This window comes from Salarias fasciatus, chromosome 10, assembly GCF_902148845.1.
Source record: "Salarias fasciatus chromosome 10, fSalaFa1.1, whole genome shotgun sequence".
Taxonomy (NCBI): Eukaryota; Metazoa; Chordata; class Actinopteri; order Blenniiformes; family Blenniidae; genus Salarias; species Salarias fasciatus.
The window spans coordinates 18174392-18197450 of NC_043754.1; the positions used below are offsets into that span (position 1 = coordinate 18174392).

General features: G+C 42.6%; 2 protein-coding genes across 4 annotated transcripts; both read left to right on the forward strand.

The window, feature by feature from the left end:
• The first annotated feature begins 270 nt into the window (after positions 1-270).
• Positions 271-10822, forward strand: pitpnab (phosphatidylinositol transfer protein, alpha b). Its single transcript, XM_030100435.1, has 12 exons — positions 271-541; positions 4353-4383; positions 6960-7105; positions 7616-7707; positions 8491-8498; positions 8825-8899; positions 8980-9063; positions 9146-9223; positions 9469-9579; positions 9951-10073; positions 10176-10258; positions 10750-10822. Exons 1-11 carry the CDS (start codon positions 525-527, stop codon positions 10221-10223), a joined length of 813 nt encoding a protein of 270 aa, XP_029956295.1. The 5' UTR covers positions 271-524; the 3' UTR covers positions 10224-10258; positions 10750-10822.
• Positions 10823-15655: 4833 nt separating this feature from the next.
• Positions 15656-23027, forward strand: inpp5kb (inositol polyphosphate-5-phosphatase Kb). 3 transcript variants are annotated; one of them, XM_030100432.1, is made up of 14 exons: positions 15656-15853; positions 17243-17294; positions 19265-19369; positions 19488-19596; positions 19766-19882; positions 20227-20402; positions 20482-20593; positions 20666-20775; positions 20876-20902; positions 21797-22013; positions 22104-22241; positions 22331-22414; positions 22497-22601; positions 22707-23027. In XM_030100432.1, exons 2-14 carry the CDS (start codon positions 17251-17253, stop codon positions 22773-22775), a joined length of 1413 nt encoding a protein of 470 aa, XP_029956292.1. In that variant the 5' UTR covers positions 15656-15853; positions 17243-17250; the 3' UTR covers positions 22776-23027. The 3 variants fall into 3 exon arrangements, with proteins under 3 accessions (XP_029956292.1, XP_029956289.1, XP_029956290.1); XM_030100429.1 differs by lacking the exons at positions 15656-15853; positions 17243-17294 and adding an exon at positions 18761-18986; XM_030100430.1 differs by lacking the exons at positions 15656-15853; positions 17243-17294; positions 20876-20902 and adding an exon at positions 18761-18986.
• Positions 23028-23059: the final 32 nt, after the last annotated feature.

Consider the following 23059-nt stretch of genomic DNA (forward strand, 5'->3'; position numbering starts at 1 on the left):
ATAATTTTATTTCATTATGTGATTTGGTTCTGGATCAAAACGGATAGGATTTTTTTTATATATATATATATATAATTGACCAAAGTAAATCGGATCACATACATTATGCGCTATTTGTGTATTTTATTTTTATCCATCATAACACTATTTGGCCCAAACCCCGAGTGCCTCCTCCAGCAGCCAGCCACAGATCGGAGTAGACCACTCCCCTGGCGGACCATCCTTCCCTGATCTGATCCTTCCCTCCCTCCGTGTCCTCCTCTCTGCACAGGCCTCCGTGCTCTGCGCGCAACAGCAACGCCGCTCCGCGGCCCCGATCAGGAAGTGAATCTGAAGAAAAAATAACGCGACTGTGTGGAGGTAGGATGACATAGAGGAGGAGAAGTGGGAGAGAAGCAAGCGTAGAGAGAAGAGGCTCGAGGAGGGAGGAATCGGCCCCCGTTTCTGGACCTATATTGAGCTGCTCCCCTCTGGGATATAACGCACCGCCAAAAAAAAAAAAAAAAAAAAAAAAAAAAAAAAAAATGCTCATAAAGGAATTGTAAGTAGCCGCGAGTGCGTGTGTGAATGAGTATCTGTGTGCGCGTTTATCTGTCTGGTTTCCGTGGCTCTGACATTGTGGCCGGGGTGATGCCGACATTCTGCACTTGACTCCGCGTCCTGATCATTTTTTTTCCCTCATGCATGTCACACTCTCGTCATCCTCGCTGGATGAAGCGCGCTCAGACGACATGTAGGCAGCTGCAGCCGCATCAGCAGCCGGCGCGCGGCTGTGCCCTTCACATCACGCCATCACGACCCCCCCGGTTGAAATTCGCTCGTGCAAATACTGTAAATTCTCTTATACTGTGGCGCTAAAATGACGGACAGGGAGCCGCGGTGCTGGGGGGAGAGACGGCTGGTATAAGCCGCGCCGTGCCAGCGTCCATCTCCGTAAGCCACTGTGGCCATGTTATTGATGCGCTGCTGAAGGTGAAACGGCCAGCCGAGCATTCCTGCGTTCGTCTTCCGGAGGAATTGGAGGCTGCGAGGTGTGGAGTGACCCCCCCCCCCCCCCCCCCCGGGGTGGAGGGAGGGATGCTCTGGGAGTGGGGCAGGTGGCGGAGGTGGGCGCAACGCTTTGGGGGGGGAAAAGGGCAAATGGCGAGGTTTTGACGCACCGCTCAGATCCCTGGGAGGGCTGGACTGCTGGGCCGACAGGACTGAGCGTGCAAAGAGAGAGGATTTAACACATTGTTTTAACACGTTATTTGTTGCGGGCCTCTGTGTCCTGTGAGGGTGACTGACTGAGGCCTACTTGCAATCAGCTGGTGCTGAGAATAAGGGCAAGGCCGACAGATCGCGTTCAAATTGGGGCGATACAGGAATTAGAATGAATACAGATCTCTGATTTCGACAGGGTGGTCACTCCTTCATCCTCATGCCATCAACTGCTGTCACTGTGCTTATCAGACTCACTTTGAAGAAGCTGTTGACCTACCTGTCAAGATTTCATCTGTCTTTGACATATTTGATGTTGCTGCAGTTTTAGATAATTGGAATATTTTATTCAAAACATTCAGGATAGTAGTTGAATTAGAGAATAAGTACAGAATCTTATTGCTTTTGTTGCTCCTTCTTGGCAAGGTCAGTTAAAAGCTACTGTAAAATTTGGCAGGGATTCCATCTCCTGGGCCTCTGATCTATAATTGCTGAAACTCTCAATTGATCTGGTTGGGTCTGGTTTAAATAGGCACACATTTAAACCAACACTGACTGTTATCTTGATTTTCAACCACATGTATTCAATCAATAAATGGCACCGCACCAAAAAGCTCAGGATCAGAGTGATGGCATGGCTAAAGATCTGAAGTGATTAGGGAGAGTCTGGGCCTCAGCAGTCTGCCTGGAAATTAATTAAATCGGTCACGATTAAATGCTGAATGCACTTACACACTGTCAACACAGGGGCTGGTGAAGAGACTTGTGCATGAACACACATACACACACATACATCAAGATAACACGGGGGTCAGAAAATGTTGAATTGATCCCCATGATTTCGTAGCAAAGACACATTTAATGGGTGCTGCTCACATGAGCCACTGACCTACATCACTCCTGGTCCACTTTTTCTGCACTTCCACAAGCTCGCGGGATCCAGACGCCGCGTTACAATGTAAAATGTGGGGAAGTGAATGAACAGAAGGCATGAAAGAGGAAAACAGAGTGACAAAGAAAGGGGAGGAGAGACAAGGCAGGGAAAAAAGAGGGGTGTTTGTTTTCCGTTGCAATAGAAAGACACCTGATCTTCCTGTCAGGACCTTTAGACCAAGGAGACTTACAAAGAGAGAGACAGACAGAGGCAGCAGCACGGTGGTGACTTCAGTTGTTTTAATTAGGCCTGCATTATTGTATTATTGTGCACTGAGATCGTCTCCAATACATAGATCTCATAACATATTAAAGAGAAAGTTATATGAAAAAATATTCTAAACATAGATCGACAGAATACTTCATCGAGAGAAAATAAATAATAAATGTTTTGATATTATTTGATATCACAGACGGTCTCTGTCTTTCTAGCAGCATCTGCTCTCCCACCAAATGTCTGGCTGGGACTCAGACCCAGATTACATTCAGTGGGAAGTGGGTTGCGGGATTATGCGAATTTGGGCATACCTCGGCTCGCACACTCATGAAACAATCAACAAAGCCTCGTACTGTACATTTGAATCATGTGGTGTGTGAGGCACACGGGTCAAAGGCAGGAAGCGGCGGGACACATTTTAAGCTGCTGCTTCTTTGTAAATGATCTGCCCAAGCCCAGATGTGGCGTTTGTGTCCAGAGGGTTTTTTTTTCTAACTCTTTTTATATTAATATCAGTGAGCACATCTCTAAAGTGTATTTTGGGTCAAGTTTTTTGTTCATCTATCCATATATTTTGCACATCCTTCTTCCTTGTTGCTACTCGTTTATCTGAACATATAGAGAAATGTCTTCCTCTGTCTCTTTTCTCTCGTTAGAGCGAACTTGTTGAACATGGAGACTTTGAAATTACTGGTTGTGTTTAACATTAACCACTGATTATCGTTACCATTGATGATGTTCTGTTGATGAATGTTTCGGTCAAGATTGAAATTTTTTTGTCACTAAGTAACTCAAACATGTAAACTTCCAACTGTACGTTAAAAAAAAAAGCATTGTCTTTGTGAAATTAGTTTTTTCCTCAGGTTGACTTATGATGCATATTTTTAATTAAAAAGTCACCTTCGTGTCTCAGTATCTAATTTTTGGCTTCCTGCCAGCTTGCAAAGCACATTTTGAGGGTTTCCTCAGAGGAAAAGAATATATCATTTATTTTACTCTTGACAGCCCGGTGGTATACTGTCAAATAGAAATATCATCATTTTCTACCTAATGAGCTGTTTCGGTTCACTTCAGTATCCACACTATTGCGCCTCTGTTATTGTTAATTTAACAGATTTATACACAGCAGAGAATACAAAAGCAGCTTTGTGCTTTGTGCAGAAAGAAAGGCAGTGTATTTGCTGGTCAGAATAGAATAGAAATTCCTCTTAATGGAACTTGAGTTGCTTATTTGTTGTGTTGATTGGAGCTGACGGAAGTCCAGACCACGGGTGTTTGTTTGGTTTGTCACACAGTGCTTGCATTCAGCTCATTCCTGTACGTATAGCACGTCACTAATTTCTGCCGGCTTACTGGTTGAGGAGTCCCCCGAGACGGCGACACGGTTCAGACGTGTTTATCAGAATATATCGGTGCGGTGAGCTGAATGTTTAAAGATGTTTTCAGCGAGTCTCCAGCCTCATCCGGCTCCCAGGGAAAACTGTTTCAAATTAAAGCGCGAGCAGCTACACCATTAATGATGAATTTTGGTCAGGCAGCGTTAATTTTTGTAGTGCATAAGTGCATAAAAAGCTGATAATTCATCCATCTTCTGTCATAGTGATGCAAATAGTTTGGGTAATGAGTCCTGAAATGAAACTCTGTGACAGCAGCTAAATAGAATAAAAGTAGCGCCACGTTTTCACTCATTCATCCTGTAAAGGCTTTTTTCCGCACAGTGTTTGTCCATCACTGGGTTCACACTGACACACACACACACACACACACACTGATAAATCTACAGGTAATTAATACTTACCAAGAGAGAACATGCAAACTCCATCAACCTGTGGACTCTAACCAATGCTGCACCACATGCACTGTGTGTGTTTAGCTGACTGAGTGTGATTGGTGTGAATGAGAATGTTGCTCATCATATATAAAGATCCTAAACTAAAGACAAAGTTCTGATGTGACTTTTTAACTTCTCCTGTTTCTTCTTCTTCTTCTTTTTTTTTTCCAGCCGAGTGATTCTTCCTATCTCTGTGGAAGAGGTAAGGTTTATCTCAGTGCCTTTCACTGTGTGTGACGGTGTGTGTGTGCTGGCTAAATGGCTCAAGGCAGAGCTTTTTGTTATCAGATTTTTTTTTTTAGATTCACTTTATTCACAAAAGTGAAGCACAAGTGCTATCATTAAAGCGGCTTTTCTTGGTCGCCTGTTAACATGATTGTGTTTACATTTTAGTTTATTCTTGTCATAAGAGGACGGGTCAAAAAAACACTGTATATGCAGAAAAGTGCGGCTCTTATCTCAACTCCCTGAACAACCACAAGTGAACTTTTGCAATTTGCTCAGATAGAGCAGTGAATTGACATGTCGGCTCAGGGTTTCATTGCCCTTGTGGACTTCCTGTGTGTGTGTCCCATTGTCTTGCGTTATAAACTTCTGTTGCAGTCTACTCGTCTGTTCAGACCTGCATTGTAAATGAGTTACCTGAACCTGCACCTCCATGACTTTGTGGGCCCCCCCCCCCCCCCCACCCCACCCCACACACACACACACACACACACACACACTCTGTCTTCTATTTCTAGAATATTACACGAGTGTCGTCTAATTTCAAAATAGATATTTAGCTCATTCTGCTCAGTAAAAAAAATAATGAAATTTCAGTTTTTGCATGTATGTGTTCATCAGTGAGTGAATGGGCGCCACAGCGTGCTTCATTTTTTTCAGCAATTTTTAAAAAAAGGAAAAATTGATGCATAAAAACATAATATTCAGACTTAAATCACAAAGACATGAACGTATTAATAAACCCCACTGGTTTCCTCCATTGGCCTTTCTTCAGAGTGATAAAATCATGACACGTTTATGAGTGTGTAGACTTTTATCTTAATCAGATCTTTGAATAGAGAAATGGAAATGGAGTCTGTCAGCTGTGTCTCAATTAGGTGAAACTAAGTGCTAAAAGGGAATGGCTTGACTAAAATGTGATCTCCAGAGTCTGAGTACCTTTGAGAGGTATCTATCTCCCTGTCTCTCTCAGCCCGCCACTGCAGCTCGTCCCTCTGGAGCAGTGGTACTCAACCTCTGGCCTGTGGTCCACATCTGGCCCCCGGAGCACTTTTGGCTGGGCCTCCAGTCAGTTAATTCAGACCTGGGGTCATTTTGTGGTTTAATACACTCAGCAGTCACATGACTGCCAACATTGCACATTAATAAAACTGTTTTTAATTTTTACAAAAGAACGTTGTTCGATTTAGTATTTCATGAACACAAAATCATCATTCATTGCAGTTGCCTATTATTGATTTAGAAGCTCTTTTCTCTGCTCCATTGTCATTAAGTTCTAGAGAAAAAAAAACTAAGTATTTTTATTTGTAAACTCCAGAGGCAGCTAAAGCACATTCAACACATTCACAACTCAGTTCGTACAACTTGACTGTGACTCCAGCAAGTCGAAGCTGTAAAATAACATCTTTTGGTTCTGAACATTCCGAACATCGGTCTGACTGGAGGGTTAGATACGAGCAAGGATTCAATTTAATTTATCTGTCTTTAATTTAGCAGATATGGCTGAAAGGGTTATTTGAGATTACACCAAAGTTTGTTAGCCTGAGGCTTGTTGCTGATCTCTGAAGTTTTATGAAAATTTTCTGTTTAAAACTTTAAAATTTCCTCCAGACAAATAAACTGACTCAAAAGGAAAAATAACTTAATGGAACAATGAATATATTTTTTGGGGGGGGCATTTTTGTGTTGTTCCAGAGAAAAAAGTAAAAGACTGTGACATGGTGATCAGTGCTTCATTTTTAACTATCCTTCTAAAAGATTATTTTATGGAGATAAATCGTCTTTTAAGGTGACGATTGATCTGTATCTAAAACATGAATCTTTGCTTTTGAATGAAGTAATAGAGTTACAGCACTGATTTGCAAGGCATCTACATTACCGTTTCAGTTGCAATTTGTGACGTTTTATCTATGACTAGCAATAAAATCCACATAAGAGCCATGATTGTTCTTCAGTGGAGGAATTAGAATAACTCAGGCTGTATCAACTTGTTCTATCTTTGCGGCGTTGTCAGTGTGTCCGCGCCGCGGTTCAGCTTTGTACAGAGGTTATATGGTGGATTAGAGGTGATTAAGAAATGAAGGAAGCCATTGTTCTGTGTTTAAAAAAAAAAAAAAAAAAAATCACGTGCACGCTCAGGAGCCAGAAGATGGGCGGATTAAACGTAGAGAAAGAGATACGACACTGAGAACTTATAAGAGTGAGAGAAAAACCAATTGGGTGTGATATAAACATTAGATTGATGAGGAAACGGAGTCGTGAGCGAACAGGGATATATGAGGGAGATTATGAGCACTCAGGAACAGAGAAAGGAGAATATGGCAATCAGTAGAAGGATCAGAAGAGAAACTAATCCACCACGAGGCACCACTGAAATAGATGATATACATGAAAAAAAATCATCTGTGTTTTCACTCAAATCATATATGGCAACCTCTACAGCCAATCATTCAGGAAGGCTTGAAAGGAGGAATATATTTTTAATCTCTCTCTCTTTAAATACAATTTTTTTTCCTGCCGAGGTTCGACCCTTTTCTTCCTTTACTGTCTCAGTACCAGGTCGGCCAGCTGTACTCGGTGGCCGAGGCCAGTAAGAATGAGACGGGAGGAGGAGAAGGAGTGGAGGTGCTAAAAAACGAACCCTACGAGAAAGATGGAGAGAAGGGGCAGTACACACACAAAATCTACCATTTGCAGAGGTAAGCAGTTTCACAGCACGTCCTAAATGCTCGGAAAACTAGCAGAGGTTTGTATAAAGTTCAGATTGGAAGATTTAATGCATCACTCCCTGAAAAGTACCTCACTTTCTCTTGTTCAGTGATAATTACCTTCATCATTATGTATTTATTCCTTGTACTTTAGCCTGATTTAGTTCCCGATTCAGTCTATTTTGTCCAATAAGCTGAAAAGTACGACAGCAGCATACTGAATGTTGAGACAGTTCCAACGTGTTTTTATTTGCATACGATTTTCAAGGCCAGATCACTGAACCACGAGCAGCTGCAGGTTGAAAATCCTAAATGACTTGTTGCTGATGTATAAATGCAACAATTGTGGAATGTACTCCTCCCCCAAGATGACTGTTCAGGACAAAGCGCCACAACATAATGCTGCACTTTTCACTAGTTTGCTTGGTATTGCTTCAAATATCTAAGAGCCAAAATGTTTAAGTGCACAAATCGGACTTGTGTTTGCGCTTTGTCCTGCAGTAAAGTCCCGTCGTTCGTCAGAATGCTGGCTCCAGCGTCGGCTCTCAACATCCACGAGAAGGCCTGGAACGCCTATCCATACTGTCGCACAGGTATGTCACACACACACTCACACACACACACACACACACACACACACACACACACACGATCAGAAAGCTTATAACGCTACAGAAAAAAGCTCATAATGTAATTCTGAAGGTCTTTGTGCAACATAATCATTTTTTAAAAAGGTTTTTTTAGATAGTATATACAATAATACAAAGGAATTTCAGATATTTGTGGCGTGTCTGATGCTCTGGCTCAGGGAGTCGTGCAGTTTGACTGATTGAGAGGTATTTGCCAACAGAGGAAAATAATTGTCATCTTTATTCCTTTATTGTGAGAAAAAAGGTAATTCAGACCAAATGAGTTCCACCACATTTGCCCTCAGAGATCCTTTCTTCCTTTCTCTCTCTCTCTCTCTCTCTCTCTCTCTCTCTCTCTCTCTCTCTCTCTCTCTCTCTCTCTCTCTCTCTCTCTCTCTGAGCCTCTGTCACCTTGAAGGAGTAGCTGAATAATTTACTGTATGTCTCCACCGAGAAGAGTCATGCAGTCGCTCAAGCCTTTCAGACCAAGATTCCACACACGCGCGCGCACACACACACACACACACACACACACGCTGCTAAATAACCAGTCATACGAACACGAACACGCACAGACTTGTGCGCACAACACCCACTGTTTAATAGTGTTTAACAGTTCTCCCACTCTTCTGTAAACTGTTCTGCGCTGTAAATGCCATTATGTTTGTCAGACCTTTCTCAGTTGGATTGTTTCTGTCTCTCTGTGTGTCTGTTTGTGCCTGCTCCCTCTTTCATATGACACCGCAGTTATCACTGTAAGTATGTTTCTTTTTTTTCTTTTTTTCTTTTCTTGTGCCTGCTTAAAATATATGTATGTCAACACAAAAGATGCGCTGGGCTTTGATACCAATAGAGGGAACAAATTAACCCGATAGTTGAGAAAGAAACTGGATCTCTTTGAATGGCAGAGCAGCAGAGCGAGCCAGACACCACTACTCTGTGTGTGTGCGTGTGTGTGTGCGTGTGTGTGTGAGCAGGAAAGCTACCTGTGTCAGTTATATTTTATTCCCATTTAGTCGTGTATTATTCTGCAGAAATACTCTTCTGTCATCATTCAGGATCTCCTTTCTTTTCTCTACAGAATGAGTACATGAAAGATAACTTCCTGATCAAGATCGAGACATGGCACAAACCCGACATGGGGCACCTTGAAAATGTAAGTGCTGATTACAGCGGTGAGCTGTTGGAGGAATAACAGCAACAAAAATCTGCATAATTGCTGTTTTTCGATTGCAGGTACACGGTCTAGATGCAGAAACCTGGAAAAAGGTGGATGTCGTCTATATTGACATCGCTGACAGAAGCCAAGTGGAGCCAAAGGTGAGCACTTGAGCTCCAGAGACTTTGTTGAGGAGTCACTTTACATACGTCTTTTCATTCTTTATCTTCTATCTCACTTCAGGACTACAAGCCAGAGGAGGATCCTTGTAGGTTCAAGTCAGCAAAAACAGGACGAGGGCCCCTAGGTCCAGACTGGAAGGTACAACGTCCTTTTAATATCATCACATTGAGATATTGGTTTCTTGACATTTTAGTTTTTGATGCTATAAAGTTAAAATTCAGAATAATGCGTTCGTCTAAATCATAAAGTACATCAGAGTTTTTGTTGTTTTGCAATTTAATAATTGGAAACAGCAGATTGAATCGAACAGAACTACAAATTATGAGACTATTCAGTCAGCGAATAACCGTGTGACACGGCCGTACGTCTGTGTGTGAATCCAGAAAGAGCTTCCCAACAAGAAAGACTGCCCGCACATGTGTGCCTACAAACTGGTCACTGTCAAGTTCAAGTGGTGGGGCCTGCAAAACAAAGTGGAGAACTTCATTCAAAAGGTTTGGACTTTTAACTCAGTCGTCGCTTTGATATCCGGGAAGTTGAGCTCATCTGCGGAAGCAGGGCAGCTTTCAACACGGCGTGTGACTCAATATTGATCCTGCGGGAATGTTTCTCTTCATATTAACTTCCTGGGCAGAATTTCAGCGAGCGCGTTGAGAGCTCTCTGCATGTGTGCAGGGCATCGTAGTCATGGAAAAGTACTGTTCAATATCACTCTGCACTTATGTGCTGCATCAGCCTCTAGGGGCCCGACAGGGTAAAAGCATGCTGGGAAAAAAAAAAAAACAAAAACTATGATGTTAGAAAAAAAAAGCTTTCATGAACTGTATTATTCACTTTTTCTTTTCTCTCTTGTGTTGCGTGGCAGCAAGAGAAGCGTTTGTTCACTAACTTCCACCGTCAGCTCTTCTGCTGGATCGATAAGTGGATCGAATTGAATATGGACGACATTCGTCGCATGGAGGAGCAGACGCGTAAGGAGCTCGACGAGGTGAGCCGCTGCATCCTGTCGCCGCTGCACCGGAAATGAGTGAAGAGTGGACACAAGTGAAACAGAGTTTGTGTGTGTGTGAATTGTTTCTCTGAACGTCAGATGAGAGTGAAGGACCCGGTGAAAGGGATGGTGGCTCTAGAGGACTGAGGTTGTGTCGGGCTGTGAATGCTGCTGCTCATCAGGTGAGATGGACACAAGCACAGCTCTGTATATATTTGGACAAAACATGCAAATGATATTTTAGAGATTTCTGGCATGATAATGAGGCACAGAGCAGAACAGCACATGCAGTACAAGAGCTTTTTAGGCTGCGCGTTAAAGTAAGTTTGTTTGGGATTTTTATTCAAAACAACTGTGTTCTGACAACTCTGTCAGTTCCGCATCAAAACACTGAGTCATTTTGGAGCAGTCAGTCACTAAATGTGAACGTGAGATTGATGGTTTTAAAAAATGGAGGATATCGACTCCCTCGTCTGCCAGACTTGGATTATTTGGACCTGATGCAGATTTCTGTGGAAGTCATCCACGTCTTCCGACTGGCACAGTGAAAGTATAGATGTATAGATGTGTTGTAAACCACTGTGGAACTCTCAGGTAGAACATGCAGGCTCCTCACAGACAGGCGAACGGGCCTGCAGTGCTGACTGTGTCGCGATCTCTGTCCCCCTTGCAGACCTGAATACCCGGACACCAGCGGATTCACATCCTCCTTTTGTCTCAACCGACACAACTCCTGACCGGACGGTCTGAAACCCACCTCCCGCAGTACAATCTGGTTTTCAGGGACCTGGACCCAGTACACTCCCAGTTTTCAGCTGATCCACTCCACTCCATCCTTCCTTCCTTTAGGCCCCATCTGTCCTCCTTTCATTTAATCCATCTAGTGTCCCCATGTTAACTGCGCTGAGGCCTCCAGTAGCAACATTATAGATCCTGTCAGTCAGCCCTCTCTTTCTCTCTCTAAATCATTCTAAACTACAGAGAATAATGTCATTTGTCTCTGAGATTTAGGATTTATTTCTATTTAGGATAACCCAATGGTGTGTATATATACAGTCTATCGGGGAGCTGAATAATTGTATTGAATTATATATATATATATATAAATATATATAAATATAAATATATAACAGGGTTTTTAAAATGACTTTATTTGAAGTTAGTGGATGTTTATTTTTTTCCTGACCAGGATGTGTCTGCTCAGTGTTTGCGTTTTTGATCCTCAGATTTGTAAGTTTTTTTTTGGCTTTTTTTTTTTTTTTTTTTTTAAATTTCATCATTGTACCTCCTTTTCTCCGCTTGGGTCTTTCTTCATGCAGTGTTTCTTTTTTTTTGTCGCAATTTGCAAGTCTTCAAACCACAGCTGCGAGGTTGGAATAGTGCTGAGAGTGTTTCGTGGCTACGTTACGTTCGTTATTCTCCCGACCCTTTGACATAAGGTTCCGTTCAAACCTCAATACGTTGAGGCGTTTCTAAGCTTTTCTGCTGCTTTGTGAGTTTGCGTGTGCGTGTGTGAGTGTATGTGTGTGTGGCTGCGCGTTTCCATTTGTGAGTGTGTGCATAGATATTTGTGTGTTTGTGTAATCTATTAGGTCATCGAGGTTTTTTAGCCATATTCTCTCAAATCATTTCAACCTTTTCAGTTTCATCGGGCTGTTTAGAACTGCCAAAAGGCGCAGTCGTCCAAGATTATGCCTGAATGGAAGCGTGCAGTGATGCATCCGCACGCATGCAGAGAGAGGGAGCGAGAAATTGAGCACAGGTTGAGGTTGCAGTGCGTCACTCTTGCAGAGGAGAATCAGCAGCAGACAACTGGAAGAGCCATAAATGAGTGTGGGACCGTTTCTTTTATCGAGCCGACAGTGACACACACACACACACACACACAGACACACACTGTCGCTCTGCATCTATTCTCGCACCCTTTTGTGTCATCTCCAGTGGATAAATGATCTTATCCAGCAATAGCAATAACTACCATGACACGCCGGTCCCTCCGTTGTCACTGCAGGTCCACCCTGCTCTCTGATCTGCTCCCGTCTCGAGGACAGCTCCGGTAAAGTAGAGCCGAGCCAGAAGTCAAGAGCAGTCAAGCTGCTGGTCAATTTTTTTTTTCCTTTGATGATGGTTTTATTGTGTCTGTCTTCGAGTGAGGTGGTTTTTCTCTGGAATCTGAAGCCTGTTGTTGTGCTACCGTGTTTTGTTTAGTTTTTTTTTTGGGGTATATGCATGAGTGTCCATGAGTGCTCTACAGTGGTGTGTGTGTGTCTGTGTGGAGATCTGAAGCCGGCCGGGCGCAGAAAAAGAAACGAGGGGAGTGATAACAGCGGGCACTATCCTCCTTCCTGTTATTGACACATTCGCCTCCTTTGACTTTATTTACTGTTTCTTTTGCTTTTTCCCCATCCTCTGTCTGCTCCGCTGTGTCAACATGTTTCAATGGTGTGGAAACCCTAAAGAGTGAAACACAGAACAGCAGCATCCGAAAAATCTAAAACAAATCACTGAAAAACTATTAATATGAGCGCAAGTTCCACTGAGTGACAACAATTGGAAACTTAAAAACAACGCTTTCAGTCGATATTTAATGTTTTTCATTATTTGTCGACAAACGTCAGGAAATGCCGACGTTTGACTTCATGCTGTGCATTAATCTGAAGGTCTGCTGTGTAAAATATCTTTATTGTTGTTTGGATCAGCTTTTTGTGCTGAATTTAACTCAGTCCGTACATCCCTTCACAGTTAAAAAGAAGACAAGATTTTCGTGCAGACTTTTTTATAACACACAGCAAGCATATATCCGGAAATCCAAATCCATATAATACTCTGTTTTTAAATATGCCCTCAGAATTATGATTTAAACAATCTATGATACATCAAGCTTAAAATTGGTGCATTTTCTGTGGTTTACTCTTTGGGGAAAACACTAGTGGGAGACTTTCACATCCATCCATGAAGCATCTCGCTCAGTGTCTGTGGGGCTACTAACTGAAATAAGGAGATTTGTGGATGTACTGTATGTATTGACCTTGTAAATAGTAAATAAATCAGTGTAGATGAACACATATATATAGATCAGACTGTCCTGCCAAACCCCACAGCACACCCTGTCACTCGGACCGCAGCGACCTCTCACACAGGGAGCGTAGAGCTAGAGCCGCTGAAATCTAGTGAAATCTAACAGAATATTGTCAACGGTAGTCATGAAGAAGTCCATTCTTACACTTCGTCATGGGCGATCTTAGGACTCTCGAGCAAAAAAACAGTGAGCTGCTGTGTGGTTTGTAGAAGATATTACCGAAACCTGACCTCTTCCTGGTGTTAGCCCCTCCCACCCCCGCCCCGCCCCCGCCTCTCCCAGGGGGGGCCACGTCTTGTTGGCAGGACAGTGCATAAATATATATATTTTTGTTCTGAATGTTGTCGTACCTCTGTTGTCAGTCTCTGAACTACACTTGCTTCTCTCGCTGAAACAGAAATCTTACGGCGGCAGCTCGGGTCAGTTCATTGATCCACGTAATTAGCTGACGGTGGCGGCCCAATTCGAAGCCTCCATGCGAGCCAGATCCTGCCCTCCCGCGGTTCGTGAGGAGGGGATTATCCTACATTTTGGAGCCGCTTCTCCCGGGGGCTGTGGTGTCAGGGTTTACAGCTACACAGAGGAAGTGGAGGGAAAAAAAAAAAAAAAAAAAAAAAGGCGATTTTAATGTGGTCGTGTAAAAACAGATTCTGACAGTCGGTCCATTTTAAAAACTTTCTGAGAGAACGTGGTTTCACAGAGACAATCTCATAGTTATCTGTTGTTAGATTCCTCAATTTATAATCAGAGTATGAAACCAAACGATTCCATATTCCCAAACTGTTTTTAAATGGTAAAAACTCTCTCTGGTTCTCTCTCTCTGACTTTCTCTGACTCTCACTCCTGTTAACTTGTCTCCTGTTTTTTCTTTCTTTTATTGTGAATTCGTGCCTTTTTGTCATCTTATCTTCGAAATACACTACTGTACATTGGAGACGTAAAAACATGAATAAAAAGAAGCAGAGCAACTGTACATCACTTCTTTTTGGTTGTTTTTTTATTTTTAGATCAGCACAGAAGCAATGATGTCCTCAGATTTGGAAAAGGATCTTTTAATGCTGGATTTCTTGCAAATTTCAGAAGCTTTTCGGAGTCAGAAATGTGCAAAACTTGTAACAAAATCAAAAAGGTGAGCGTGAGTATCGGCTCCCAGCAGAGACCCCCTCCTGTTTGTTTTAGATGTTTATTTTCTCTAAAGCCTGTTTCAGATTAAATGGGCATAGCTTCTCAGCAATATGAGAAATAACTGCTCTTATTGTTTGTTTGAGTCGGGAAATTCTTAAAACATTCAGCAAATACAGTGCTAAGTACTGCGTGACCAAATGTGGAAAATATAAAACCTGATAATTGGTTTATATTTTTAGAAAAAAAAAAAAAAAACCTTTAAGAAGCTTGAATAGTGTTGAACTTTCCACTGTAGCACGGGGGAGTGTAACATCATTTCATCTCACTTCATGGTGTTGCTTTTCAAGCCTGGCAAGCTGTTGAAAAGCGTTCGATTGATTAATAGAACAATGATACTTTATCCTCAACACAAGTAATTTACACATGATCACATAATGTGACAAAAACAACCAAGAAAAATAGAATCCATCAGGTGAATTGGCGTCCCTCCTGTAGCTGTAAAAAAAGAAAGCCGAGCCGCTGACAGCAGCTTCTGCTCACATGCATACACGAACACTGTAGGCAGGGTAAAATTAATCAGGCTTTGGATGGCAAAGATTACTTTAAATCCTGATTATGAGGCAGAAGAGGAGCCAGGATGGAGCCGCTACACATTTTGTGAGATGTTGATGAGACACGACACAGTGTGTGGGTGTTTGGGTGGAAATATCTGAAACGGCAAACGTCACTGAGCCTTTATGTTGTTTATCTGTTTCCAGTGCTTGGTGGTTTTCACTCCCCGGTCAATTCAGGCAGTGAAACACAAATAAAGGGGGCTGGATCCGAAATATTTTTTCCATCCAAATGATGAATAACAGAGATATTTTCTTTAGGACAACCTTGAAAGAGCAGTTTGACCTTTTGGAAAACAGCCTTACACGCTCTTATGTTGATGGAAAAAGTGTACACTGAAACCCTCAGGATTGCAGCGTCAGGCTGGAATAAATCCCTCTATACTGCTTCATACATATTAAGGTAAAGGGGAGCTGATGGTGGTCTGGGCGATAGAACCTGGACAGTTTCATCACAGGGGGAAAAACAGAGCGGCAGACAGTGACACACTCACAGAGACACCAGTCAATCTGAAGGATTTGGGAGAAACTGCTCAATTTGTTGCAACAGAGCGAAAGGCGCACCTTAAACATTCCATAATGTTAAGAGAGTGAGGGATTATTTATGAATATACAAAGGAGGTCCTTAGTGCAACAAATGCCATGCGTCATGGTGACATGGACAAAACAGACATGTTCTTTCATGAACACTTTCTCTCCGGGACCTTAACCAACCTGGGATAAGAGCTTGATCCGATGTTACGCTTTAAGCCAGAGAAAGTTGAGTGTAGGACCTTGCACCCAGGAGGGGAGCAGTGGAGAACAAAGAGGGAACCCAAAAGGGAAATAAAACAGTCCAACAACGGGGCTCAAGGTAGGAAAACACATCCAGTCTCTTGACTCCCCTTTGGAGACCTTTGTCATCTGTACAGACGGGGTGTGCAGATATCTCCGGACGCCACAAGAGATACACACCGACAAAGGTAACTATTCTCTTGTTTTTGTCCTCAGCTGGTTGTTTTTGAATTATTTACAGTGATTCTTTATGAAACTTGTTGCTCATTATGTTCTCTTTCCTGAACAACCCTGGTTTTGGTAAGTCCTGGTTTTGGTGCTCACAGTCATTCTTAAAGTAGACATACATTAAAAAAAAAAAAAAAAAAAACACCACATAGTTTATCATTTTGTTTCCAGGAACAGAAATGACCTGTAAAAACTAAAATATTTAAATTGCATAAAGTGTATATTATGTAAGCTTAATTTATCAAATTCAAAATAGCATTTAATGAAATATATGTAGGCAGGCAGTTTTTTGTTTTTTTTTTCAAAATATTGGTTTAGTTTTTGGGATCTAATCTTATCACCTCAACACTAGCTAATCTTCACTTTAAACCACACCAAACTTACTCAACCAGTCAAGGTAATATCAGGAAGTGGTTTTGGTTTCACAGCTAACAGTTATTTTTGAGGTTGAATCACATGTCTATTGAATTTAAGAAGCATTTCGTGGCTAATAGGACATACTGCCCTCCAGAAGTAATGAACACTAAAAAGTAAATACATAATACCGAGTCAGGATATTGTGAAGAAGTGTATTTAGTACTTTCAGAAGGAACAAACCTAATTCCAGTTTAACTTGTAGCCCACTGGTGGCCGTAGCAAAACCGTTACCTGTGAGTATAGTCAACAAAATTCCCTGACATATGACAAAAATAAAATGTTTATATATAGTTGACTAGTCGAATAAATACTTAATATATTTCACCAAGTTCAAATATCACTACTATTTTACCAAAACATATGAACATGGTTGCAATCATTTGAACTTGCAGGTTTTAATACTTGTGAAAGCTATCGATCGTGCACATTTTGGACATTTAGATCCATTATTTGTGCAGCAAAATCAGTAGCTCATCACCCAAAAGCTCCTGGTATCACATCTGACCTCAAGGTCAGTTTACTGTGTCACTGATTTCCTTTGTACACTGCATATTCACTAATTGTCAGCAATTTTTTTTAATACATTAGATATTAATTTCTCTGTTAGACACACTTAGCAATAAAATAGGTTTTACAGAGGTTTTTCAGAGCAGGACTCAGAAGTGTGTGTGTGTTTACATGTGATCTGTAGGGCACTGTCACTTTAACATGGCTGAAGCCAACCATGATTAGAGATGATTACAAAGCCATTTCAGAAATGACTTTCAGGCATCCCTGTCAGGTTTGGCTTTGTCTATTTTGTTTATATTTGCGGGCTCTGGTCCATGCTCCTGGTAAGCTGGCTGCAATAAGGCCATAGCAGGTCTGTCTGGTATGTGTGGACCCTCTTTGTTGTTCAAGCCTCTTTTTTTTTTTTGTGATTGTGCCCACAGGGGAGGAAATGAGTGCTGCAAAATTCCGAAGTGGAGGAAAAGACAAGTGCAGGTAAGGTCAACAGGAACTCGAGTTAAGAATTAAAAGTTAGAGCCAGGAAGAATGAAAAGAGCGCCGTAGTGCAGGTGGAAAAAGGGTGCATGGATCCAGAAAAAGAGAATGTAACCCTGCTGTGCAATGTCGAAATGCCTAATCTTTTTAAGTAGCTTGTGCCTGCTGACTCTCAGACTTTGCATGACTCTGTGATAAAACTTAAATAGCCTCCTATTCATCATTGCTCACCAGTGAACCTCTTGGTTATCCACTTAACACCTGCTTGCTAAAGAATTTGCTTTAAGTCTCCACATGTGACTCTTGATATAGCAGGGACAATCTGGACACCAACAGTTAAATAGGTTATTGTTTAAAAAAAAAATAGGGAGAATATTAATTATAGACATGATATGATGGATTTCAAGACAATGTTCATATCTGAAAACAAAGTCGTAAACATTTCAGTTAATTAACTAGAAATGATCCTCCTGGCATTTCTTTGGAAAAACAGGTTTATTAATACTAGCAGCTTGTTGCTGAAATCCCAATGTGGCAATTATTATCTAACAATATTATGTCTGAAATCTTTAAACCACTCAGGAAAACTGTACTGTAGCTGCTAATTGCTGAAAAATGTGCCTCTAAAGCTGTTATGTAATTTGCTCCGATGAACTGTGCTGCAAAACTTGTTGATTTCAATAAATTGAGCTTTTGTCCTGGGGAACCTTCCATGTCTCTGTTCGAAATTTACAAAAAGCACATTGAACCCTCTCGTCTCTTTGTGGGTTTGCAAAGATAACCTTTCACCTATATGAGAAGAGCTTGGATTGGGGCCAAAAGAAGCTAATGCTATTGTGTGATGGTGGGGTAACGTCTATTGTTCTCAGCTGATAGAGTAAACACGGCTAGTAAACCTCTTAGGGATCTGAGGTGTTGCCCAAGTCTTGCAACACTCTTCATAATGATGGCGGATCAGCCTCCAGTCCTCCTCTGTCACCGTGACAACACACACCCGCAGCAGAATCTAGCGCACACTCACATGTCTGCGATTATGCTCCAAATCGGACTCATTCTTGCCCACATTCCTGAGTGGACCCCACCGCTCTGGACCATCGTTGCTTCATCGTTGCATGACCACACAGAACTTGGCCAGAGACAGAGTCGCACTGGCACAGTCGCACTTCACCCTGGGCTTTTACGCTTTTCTTTTTTTTTTTTCTTTTTTCCTCTCCTGACCACTTTGGCCAGAGAGTTGACTAACAAGGAATCCGTTCATATTATTTCCAGTACCCTGGATAGAGTAGGGGGCCTCTTGCATGAAATGGCTGCAATTATCCCAAGCAAAGAAGCCTGAAGAGAAATCAAACAAATCTTCTGCTGGATTTTGCTTCGTCGCTTCGACTTTTAATAGAGCCGCGTTTCTAACCTGTGGGATATACGATTAGGAAACAACAAGGACAGTCTTCTTCCCCCCCCCCGATCTTCAAAGATGGACCTTTGGACAGACAGTCCACGTGCGCGCTCAGACAGCATGAGCAGCTCCGCATCTCAGGGCTCGAGGTCGAAGACAGTCCTCCGCCAGCGTCTGTCCCAGCTGATGACCTGCATAGAAGACCTGAGTTCAGACGATGAAGCCAGCGAAGAAGTGTCGCGCACTTTGGATGAAGCCTTTCAGCTCTGCGGACGCTTCATCCCCTGCGACACATTCAGGTTGACGAGCACACATGCTCACTCACGCACACGCACGGCTGCTCACAGGAGTATTCTAAATCTTCCTGATTTCAGCACCGTCAAAAACATGTTTTCTGTTAAGTTCGTCCAGGTTTCTGAAGTATAATCAACCTGATGAATGTTTAAATGTGTAATATAGAAATGAAAGGACAAAAGGTGGAATCCTTTAGAAATGTGTGGAACTTCAGAAAACTGTTACTGGATTGGTGTTTATAGTTCATTGTTCTTTTTTTTTGTGTCAAACTCTCTTATCGCAGGCTGCACATGGTGACCTGGAATGTCGCCACGGCGGAGCCTCCTGAGGACGTCACCTCTTTACTGCAGCTTGATGTCCAACCACCCACAGACCTCTATGTGATCGGGTGAAAATTAACATATTATGTGATTTTAAATAAGTGTTTTTTTTTTTTTCAAGCAATTATCAAACTCACAGCAAGTAGGGAGTAATGACGTGTGTTTTGTTTGTGCTGTACATGTCAGTCTGCAGGAGGTGAATGCGACTCCTGTGAGATTCATCTCAGACCTGATAGTGGAGGACTCGTGGAGCCATGTCTTCATGGACACGTTGGCACCCAGAGGGTTTGTCAAGGTGAGAGGAAATTTTAATATATCAATAGTGTGTTAATAAACATGTTGTGTTATTAATTTGTTTTTCAATACAATGAATTGCATACAGTTATACTGACCTTTATTTTACACAAGTACAGTGATCTGAATGAACCGATTCATGCTTTCTGCTGTTTCCCATCCATCTGTAGGTGACATCTGTGAGGATGCAAGGTTTACTGCTGCTTGTTTTCGCCAAACAAGTTCATCTCCCTTACATCAGGAACATCCGGACCACCTACACTCGTACCGGCATCTATGGATACTGGGTATGATTCAAATCAGAGAACTGGTTAGCCCTCAAGCTTGTAAACAAGAACTTGCATTAAGCTGTGCACACAAGGAATCCTGTTGGCATGGGACGCCGCTGGGTTTAAACACTTGATGAAAGGCCTATTGTGTTTGATTAGCGGAATGTGTAACAGCTTAGACGGAATGAACTCAGAGAGAGCAATCAAAATCTTGCCCTTTCAAACAGGAAAAGGCAAATTGTTCAATCTAATCCAGATTATATTCAGAAATCAAATCATGTAGTATTAGATATGTAGTATTCAAATATTTGATTTAGATTTTCCGTCATGGCGGTATTCTTTCTCTGCTGTGTCTGTCTCAGGGTAATAAAGGAGGAGTGTCAGTTCGGTTTTCGTTCTACGGCCACCTGGTGTGTTTCCTGAACTGCCACCTTGCGGCTCACATGAACTACGCTTTGCAGCGTGTTGATGAGTTTGAGCACATCCTGGAAACGCAAGACTTTGACATCGAAGACGCCCCGCAGATCAGGGACCACAAGTCAGTGCAAATGCACAGAGGCACACTGATCTGTACACCGGAGGGGTGGTTCGAATGAAATGAAGCTGTTTTCTTCCAGGGTGGTGTTCTGCTTTGGTGATCTGAACTTCCGGATTGCAGACCACGGCTTGCACTTTCTCCGCTCATCCATCAACAGCGGTCGCCTGAATCTTCTGTGGGATAAAGACCAGGTATTATGGTGCAGTCAGCGCACGCACGCACGCAAAGCTGCACAATTCCTGATGGATTTCATGTTCCTGCAGCTCATCATGATGAGGAAGAAGGAGCCGTTCCTGCAGGAGTTTGAGGAAGGGCCTCTGAATTTTAAGCCCACCTACAAATTTGACCGGAACTCCGACACCTATGACACCAGGTAACTTGTGCTGCTTCGCAGGCAGAAACATTACACAGAAACATTTAACACCTTTTACAAAGTTCTTCTGCACTCTTGTTTTGACTTTCATTTTGCACAGAGCTTCAAAGACTTGGTTGGGTTTTACGTAAGGCACTTCTTTTGTGTTGCATGTCCTTCACTTCATTTAGTTTGTCATCCACCACGCCATTTCCCCCCAAGCTTTTACCACTGTGTATCGAGCCCTTAAGGCACACTAATCCGGAACCCAGAGCAGTCACAGTTTATCTAAAGATGGAGTCGGGAGAAACTCTTTCTTGAGTCAAATCCATTGCTGACACGAGCACCGTGTATGTGTCTCTCTCAGAAAGCGTACTCTCGCGCTGCCCCTAACCATGTACAGACCCCGGCCCCTGCAGCGCTGCAGCACCACCCTCTCCTTCCTCCTCATCTCCCTCACCTGGGGGCTGCTCTCTGTATGGTTGGGGGCATGGTACAGGGAGCTAGACCCGCCAAGGTGGGTGTCTCCACAGATATGCTCTGGAGATAAAGGGAAAACCTGTTTAAAACAATAAAATTGCACCCTGGAGGTGATCGAAATATAACGTCTTAAGACAAAGTTTATGGAGACCCTGGTGTGAATGACAACATGCACATGGATTCAGTTAACATAAAAACCTGATGAATTTCAGACATAATCTGTAAATTCATCAGATCTACACGCCGTCTTTTATCCAGCACCCCACTGTCTGTAGCTAATGCATGTGTGGCTTTTTATAGTGATTTAGTGTATATGGAAGCTGCAATACCATGCCAGATGGTTAAGTTCTATTGCAGACACCATCATTTCCCCATCTGTCTGCACTGCATGTGTTTGTGTGCTTGTGCTGTTTATTATTTGTTTCCAATGCCTTTATGTAAGACGTGTGACCTAGTTTCAAGACGATATCTATGACAATTGGTCCTAACAGGTACGTTGAAGGATTTTCAATGAACCTCAGACAGGAATTGTGTAAGCAACCACTGAATTTACTTTGCTCAGTGGGAAGAAGAGGAAACCGGCCTGGACGGACCGGATCCTCTGGCGGATCAAACCAAAGAGCTTGCCATCGGAGGGTGACGATGATGAGAAGGCATCGACCTCCACGGACGACGGACAGGATGAGTGCCCGATCTTGGTGACCCAGGACAAATACACCAGCGACATGAGCTACGGAGTCAGCGACCACAAGCCCGTCATCGCCACCTTCAGTGTGGAGGTGAGATTTGCGTATTTTCATCTCTAAAGCAAAATCTGAGCTTTTCTAGTATGGTAACGTGTCTCCTGTTTCCTTTCATATTTCCCTCAGCTGAAGAAAGGCTTTGACACGGCGCTGGTGCACGTGTCTCCTGTGGGTGTGTGGAGTGCAGACCAGGACGCGCTCCTGACCTACACCGTCCAGGAGGACTTCATGTCTTCCACATGGGACTGGATTGGTTTGTACAAGGTACTTTCAAAGGAGGAAAAAAACAGACAAACTGATTAAACATTGAGATACAAAATGAGTTTGAAATGGTGGGCTTTGCTGATCTGTAGGTGGGATTCAAAAGTGCAACTGACTATGAAACCTTTGTTTGGGTTCGGGAAGGTGAGCTGCCCGAGACAAATGAAGTCATACAGGTAAAGTGTGGATTATGCATTTGTTTCATGTTTTGACAAATGCGTGGAGCATGCACGCTTCATTAACATGCATGTGTTGCAGATTTCTGTGGATAAGGATGAGATCCCCCTGCTGGGGGGTCAGTATGTTTTGGGTTATTACAGCACAAACATGCAAAGTATCATTGGCCTCAGCTCCAGCTTCCAGGTGAGGGCAACATTAAAAAGAGTGGTGTTTGTGGATTAACAAAGTGTTTCTATTCTATTTTATTCTTTTCTATTTTACAATTGCAACTGTGTTTGGCGCCTGCAGATCCTGGAGTCAAAGCGTGCTGTCATGGAAGGACTGGTTCCCGAGGATGTCAACGGGCTGAACAAATAGGATCTGGTTCATTGCCACGCCACATCTTATTCCTCTCGACTGCAGCGTCACACAGATCTCATTTTGTGGTTTTCTGATAATTCGTTTGAAAAAAACAAAAATAGTGGTCCTGTGCCAATGTGCCAATGTGGAATCTGCAATGTGTTATGGATGTTTTGGCCTTTAGGATGCACCCAAGAATAGATTCTCTGTAAAAGCTCATCATGACCTTTGAACCCACAGGCCTTTTTAGCCTGTTCGGTGATCGACTGTATGGCCCTTTTTAAAATGCATTTACTTTTGTT